This window comes from Ictidomys tridecemlineatus, chromosome 3 (genome assembly GCF_052094955.1).
Source record: "Ictidomys tridecemlineatus isolate mIctTri1 chromosome 3, mIctTri1.hap1, whole genome shotgun sequence".
Taxonomy (NCBI): domain Eukaryota; kingdom Metazoa; phylum Chordata; class Mammalia; order Rodentia; family Sciuridae; genus Ictidomys; species Ictidomys tridecemlineatus.
This window is the reverse complement of record NC_135479.1, coordinates 214,922,429-214,929,198: the sequence shown is the minus strand read 5'-3', so window position 1 is coordinate 214,929,198 and position 6,770 is coordinate 214,922,429. Positions and strand designations below refer to the sequence as shown.

General features: G+C 61.7%; 1 protein-coding gene across 1 annotated transcript; it reads right to left on the bottom strand.

Moving 5' to 3' along the window:
- Positions 1-4,164: 4,164 nt before the first annotated feature.
- Positions 4,165-5,473, bottom strand: LOC110596972 (uncharacterized). Its single transcript, XM_078041329.1, has one exon. It carries the CDS (start codon positions 5,454-5,456, stop codon positions 4,524-4,526), a length of 933 nt encoding a protein of 310 aa, XP_077897455.1. The 5' UTR covers positions 5,457-5,473; the 3' UTR covers positions 4,165-4,523.
- Positions 5,474-6,770: the final 1,297 nt, after the last annotated feature.

Sequence of the window (6,770 nt, the reverse complement as noted above, 5' to 3'; positions counted from 1 at the left end):
TGGAATCATAGAACATGGAGCCTCTGTGTCTGGCTCTTGGCCCTTCATGTATGTTTTCAAGGTTTATCCATTGTGGTAACCTGTGTCAGGGGCATTTCCTTTCCTTGGCTGAGTACTATTCCACACCATGGACAATCACTTTGGATCTTTTCATGAGTGCTCAGGTGCTGGTTCTTTTCACTGTTTGGCTGGGTGAACAGTGCTGCTCTAACTTCGTGTACAAGCTTTGTTTAAATGTCTCTTTTCCGTTGTGTGGATATGGAATGTCTGGAATCGCTGGGTCACACAGTCATTCCATGCTGCCCTTCTGAGGGACTGCCAGACCATTTTCTGTGGCACCTGGCTGTTCCGCCCCACCAGCACCGTGCAGGGTCCTCAGCACCAGCTGCTGTGTGTTTGGTGACGGTGACCACGGGGGGCAGGAGTTGGTGTCTGGCTGTGGCTTCCAGGGGCATCCCTGAGGGTCTTGTCCTGTGGTCTGCAGCCCCCTGCCCCGCGGTGGCCTTGAGCGCCACGTTTCTGACTTCCCAACCTGGAGGCTTTCTTTCCTTTTCTGCCTGTTGGCTTGGCCGGTCACTCTGGTGCACATCGCTGGAGGGGGCAGGCGGCGGCCTGGTCCTGCTCCTGGGCTGAGCGGCCTCTCGCCCTGGTGTGCTGGAGCTTTCCGTCCGTGCCCTCCTCCCGTTGGGGACCTTCTCCTGCCTGTGCTGGCTGAGGAGGTGGCTCCGTGGGCTTCTCTCATCCTGCGAGACCCCCGGGGCTCCCGGCCGCTCCGTCAGAGGGTCTGTGCGGGACGGGTCTGCACCTGTCGGACGCTCTGGATCGCGGGGGAAGCCCGCCCGGTGGTGCCGGGCCTTGCTGTGCCCTGGGCTTGGTTTGCGTGTTGGTGGAGGGTCTCTGAATCCATCTTTATCGGGTTGGGTCTATGGTTTTCTTTTGTTGTTTTTTCTGGTTTTGGTCTTGAGATCCTGCCGACTTCAGAAACTGCGTTAGAGTGTGTTCCTTCCTGTTCCATTTCTTGGGAAGAGTTTTAAAGGACTCAAATATCTCTTTAATGAACATTTAGCACGGAGGGCAGCCGGTCCTGGGCTCTTCCTCTGAGGGCTGGCTTCTGACCCCTGATTTAGCCTCTTCACCTACTCCAGGCCGCGCACTTGTCCACAGAAACCCGAGAGGGCCAACTGCCGATAGTAAAGTCTACTTTGATTCAAAAATTGTCACGAGACAAATGGGGACTTTGAATATCAATACGAGGCTCCGTCTCTCCTGTAGATACGATGACCGCAGACATTTATGCACCCAACGTGAAGGCCCCAGGAGACAGAGAGCAGAAAGGGCAGTTGTGATTCCACAAAACCTGGGACTTCCGCGGCCATCTCCACCAACAAGAAGGGGCGGTCACCGAACAAGGGCAGGGGAGAGCATTGAGAAACAGGGAACTGGGGGACCCAGAGCCCCCGGCAGGCTCTCCGTCCAGCAGCAGCACGCAGACCTCTGCCACGCGGTCCTTCATAAAGGAGGTTCCGTGCATAGAAACCGCTAGTGAGTTAGATCAGAGAGACAGACTCTCCTCACCTTCTCCCAGCCCCAGACGCTCCTCCTAGTCCTGCCTCCAGCGAGGTCACAGGAGGCCAGCGAGAGAGAGAGAGAGAGAGAGAGAGAGAGAGAGAGAGAGAGAGAGACGGAGGGAGTGAGTGCACCCAGGGAGTGGGCTTTTATTGGGGAACAAAAAATTCCAGGGAAAATCCCATCCAATGAAGGTTAAGGGGGGCAGCACCCCAAGGTCAGGGGCGACGATTGGGTCTTCAGGTCAGTGTCCAGGCTCGCCTCTGCACGGACACCCCTGGACCTGGAGAAGGGTGCGGAGGGCTCTGACACCGCTGTGCCTAGGCGCCTGTCACCCAGCCCGGGAGGTGACCCAGACCACGGGCGAGGATGGCCTCCCACAGCCTGCGCCCCCCGCCCCGGGGAGACCCGTCAGGCCCCAGCGCTGACTCAGGGAGTGTGAAGTGACTGAGATCCGACAAAGCACCTTCTGTGACCACGGTGGAAGGACACTGGCATCCTAACAGGAGGAAAGCAGGGAAATCCAGGAATGTGTGGGAATCCCGCAACAGACACTCAGACAGCCAGGGTCCAAGAAGAGGTGAGAGAGGTCCGGAGACTGCTGAGGGCGGCCAGAGCTGTGAGCCGAGGGCCCTCTGCGGACGTGAGTGTCCACCAGAACCAAGGGTCTCAATCCAGATCCCAAGTCCACACCTCCACGACCCAGAACAAGTGAGTCCAAACTGACCCTGAAGCTAGTGGGGGGAGGGGCATAAAGTGGGCACAGACCGAGGAAATCGAGGGCAGGAAACCCGCAGTGAGAATCAGCGAAGCGAAAAGTCCCCAGAAAAGAGCGAGAACCAGGCGGGCCTTGAGCTAGACTGACCAGGGAGGGAAGGCTCGGAACACTGAGTCGTACCTAGGAAGGGTGCACTGCCGACCTGAGGTCAGGAGGGCTCCCAGGTGCCCACAGACCCGCAGCTGACCACCGTGTCCTCCTCTGGGGGCCGGTGATCTCTAGGCCCCTTTATCTCAGCCTGGAACAGCACTGACCATAGGTCAGGTCTCCTGGTGGAGGACTCTGGGCTTCCACTTGTCCCTGACGTCTTGCCTTCCCTCACTTCTGAAGGTGGCTGGACGGAGGCGTCATGGCCCATGCTGGCCCCCAGCACCCTGACCGCTGTTCCATCGCCCTTGGGCCCCGGCCCGGGTGGCAGGTCGGCTGTGAGTCTGGCCGCCCCCCTTTCCTCTCCGTCTCTCAGTGACGCAGTCCTGGTGCGTCTCCGTGTGGATCCTGCTGAGTCCGTTCTACGTGGAGCTCTTTGAATTTCCTGGAGGAGTAGATTCCTGTGTCCCCTCAGACGTGGACACATTTCACTGTCTCTTCAATGTTTTAAAATTTCCTATTTAATAAACACGAGCGCGATTCCCCCGTTTGCAGTGGGTTGTTGTGACCATTTTCTGGAGTAGCATTGTCATTGCTGCATTCTTCCTCAGCTGGCCACTGTCCCACCGAGTTAGTGTCCAGAGAGTGACCTGAGCTTCTGGGACACTGGAGTCAAAAGATGTCCGCCCCCCCCCCCCGCCCCCCGGCTCTGCAGCTGGCTGTGCCCTGTGCTGGGCGCCTGGGCCAGCCTGGGCGGTCTGCTGGGCCACGTCCTCCACGTCCTGCTCGCGCTTCACGTCCTGCCTTCTGGAAAGGCCTCCTGGGGCTGTGGGCAATGTGAAGGCTGGCCCTGGGCACAAGGGACAGGGCAAGGACACTCTTGCAGCCCTGCTGGCCTGGTTGAGCCCGAGGGCTGCGTGCCCGTCCCCTGCAGACAGCGCGGAGTTCCATGTGGAATGCCACGCACCTTGGCCCAGCAGTGACAGGGACGGTGTCCTTCTCAAACGGCGATGGATGAAGAGTCGTGCTGCGACTGTGGGCTCCCTCCCTGGAGAGGTTGAGCCTGGGCCTCTGGGGACAGTGCAGCACAGTTGCCCCCTGTGTCCCTTTGCCCCTGTACTTCAGGAGACTGTCCTCGGCTCCCTTGGCCGGGGAGGCGTGTCTGGGCAGCTGGCCCTGCGTGTCCATGGCGTCTCCGCCCCTGGCTGGACACTGTTTCCTTCTTCACTTCCTGGGCTTCCCGGGCTTCCCGAGCCCATAGCCGTCCCTGTGTCCCTGTGTCCCCCCAACTCCAGGGGGGCTCTGGGGCGGCCTCTCTGTTCTCAGCCCCTGGCAGCTCCTCCATGATGAGGCCTGGGCCTCCCTGAGTGCCCACGTGAGTGTGTGTGTGTGTGTGTGTGTGTGTGTGTGTGTGTGTGTGTGTGTCCACGGCGTGCAGGGCCCAGGATGCTCACACTTCCCAGATGGAGCCCTCTGGGTGCTGGGCTGAGGCTGGAGACCCCTCACCTCCAACCTCCAGCATAGCTGTGGGGTCACCACCCCAGCTGCCCACCTGCGCCAGGAAAGACATGGTGTCCAGGGGACGTGACCAGTGCACAGAGCCTGAGTCCCAGAGGACATGGACAGTGCAACCGCACAACACAGAGGAGGAGGACAGGACCCTCCAGGTCACGTGCAGTAACCTCAAGCGTCACTGCTGGTGAGGCGAGGAGGGTCCCCTGGCTCAGGGCCCAGAGCGAGGCCCAGTCCCCACCCTGCCCCTCCCGCGGCAGTGTCCAGAAGTACACAGAGAGTGTGGGCAGCACAGCTTTATTGATGTTCAGAGAGTGGCACTTCTGGGGACAAGAGCAGGGTCAGGAGGACCCAGTCCCTACTGGGCAGGGTGGTGGCCTGGAGCAGGAAGTGGGTGCAGCGGCCAGCTCTCCCATGGGCGGGGCCGGAGAGCAGCCAGGGAAGGCTCAGGCCTCAGACTTGGGCTGGACAGGGAGGAAGGGCAGGAGCTGGTCCTTCTGTGTGGGCTCCCGCAGGCTGGGGTCAGGACACCCGGGTGGGGAGGAGGGACCTGAGCCCACTGGCCTGGGGACATGGCCGGTCAGCAGCAGGACCTCTGGCCCAAGGAGACACCACAGCAGGCCGGGCGGGAGCAGGTGGGGCGGCAGAGCAGGGACACGCAGGAGGCTGGGCGGCAGCAGCTGGGCTGGCAGGAGGAGGCACAGCAGGAGGAGACGGGCACGCAACAGGCAGGCCTGCACACGGGGCGGCAGAGCAGGGACACGCAGGAGGAGGGTCTGTAGCAGCAAACGGGCTTGCAGCAGACGGGCACGCAGCAGGACGGCTGGCAGGGGGAGGAGCTGCAGCAGTCAGACTGGCAGCTAGACTGCTGGCAGCAGGAGGAGGAGGCTCCAGAGCAGATGGGCACACAGCACACGGGCTTGCAGCAGACGGGCTTGCAGCAGAGGGACACACAGCAGGACTGCTGGCAGGGGGAGGATGAGCAGCAAGAGGGCTCACAGCAGGACTGCTGGCAGGGGGAAGAGGAGCAGCAAGAGGGCTCACAGCTACACTGCTGGCAGCAGGAGGAGGAAGCCTCAGAGCAGACAGGCACACAGCACACAGGCTTGCAGCAGACTGGCTTGCAGCACACGGGCTTGCAGCAGAGGGACACACAGCAGGATGGCTGGCAGGGGGAGCAGCTGGAGCAATCAGACTGGCAGCTAGACTGCTGGCTGCAGGAGGGGGTGCAGGAGCTGATGCAGACTGATTGGCAGCAGGGTCTGGACACACAGCTCACTGGGGTGCAGAGGAGGGACAGGCAGGGGGCTGGGGCGCAGCAGGGGGCCTCGCAGCAGCTGGGGGCACAGCAGGGGGGCTCGCAGTAGCTCTCCTGGCAGTCGTCCACCTGCCAGGAGCAGTCGGGGCCCAGGCTGGGTGAGCAGATCCTGCTGCCTCCGCCCCGGTGGCTGGAGCAGACGGACATGGTGGACGCAGCAATGACGCAGGCTCTGGTGCAGCAGGTGTGCGCCATGGCGAGGCCCAGCTGGGGTGGGGGAGCTCTGGGCGGGATTTATACCTGTGGAGTGTTTCCTGCAGGAGTCGCAGGGCCTCCCTTTCCTTGTTGGTGTTGAGGTTTGTGTCAACAACAGCTGACAACACTTCACTGTGGGGATGGCCTGGCGCAGCGCCAGCTCTGAGTGTGGCTGGTGCTGGCAGTCACTGGCTCACTGGCGGGAGTGTTCCTGCTGTGAAACCTGGGCTGGCTGAGGTTGGCTGCCGGGGAGGCGGGTCTGGGAATCACGGCCTCTCCTCTGCCCTGTCTGTCCTTTGGTGTGACTTTTCACTTTGTGGTGCTTGCACTTGCTGTGCCACCCCAGCCTATGGCTCTTCCAGGGGACGAGGGTGCCCTGGCCAGGAGCGTCCCTCTGTGCTCTCCTGCTGGTCCCTCTGCGAGCTCTGCGGCGGCCGGCTCTCCTGCTGCACGTCCACCCCAACACCTCCTGGTTCTCCCACTTACTGAAGGGCCTGTGTCGTCTGCCGGTCCTGGAGTTTCCTTGATGTGATCCGGCTCCCTCCTCTGTTCACCACGAGCCTCGGGGGGCGTCCCCGTCCCCACCCCTGGATGGCAGCGCTGTCTCGGTGCTGGTCACCTCAGAGCTTGGCATCCGTGGGACTTCTGGGGTCAGCGGGGGCTCTGTGTCCTCCCTCGTGGGCGGCTCGGCTCTGGTTTGCCTTCCCTTCCTGGAGGGGACAGTGGTGGCTTCTGTGGTGGGCTTGTTCTCCTGCGCACCTGTCACACTCCTCGGCAGAGAGGTGCGCACACACCTGGGGGCGGCCAGCTCCACTTGTCTCTGGGCTGTTCCCGTGGCCTGGGTGCAGGCATCCCCTGGAGCTCCCCACCCTGTCCTGTGGGTTCCTCTGTGTCCCTCTCCAGTGGGGGACAGTTAACTCCTGAAGGCCTCGTCGTCTTCTTTCTGGACTCATGCCCCTGATTTAGTGGAGCACGTCCTCCCGCAGCTTTCTCAACACGGGCATCGTGTTGTGCACACGCCGACGTGTGTTTGAGCACTAGCATGACCTTCAACGCCCTTTCCTGCCCTTGTGCTCGGTGGATCGTTCAGCTGGGTATGATCTGGGGCTTGGGGAGGCTCTGTCTCTGAGTGTCTGGTTGAGGCTGCAGAGCTTTCTGAGGATCCTGAGGGACGAGTTCTAACCTTCCTCCTGCCAGAAGCACTTGCTGTTCCTCCTTCTCTGCCCCTGGTCGGCGTGGCCTGGTCCGCCTGGCCCTGTGTCTTCAGCTCTTCGCTCCAGGACTGCCTGGGAAGCCCCCGTGGCTGTGACATCA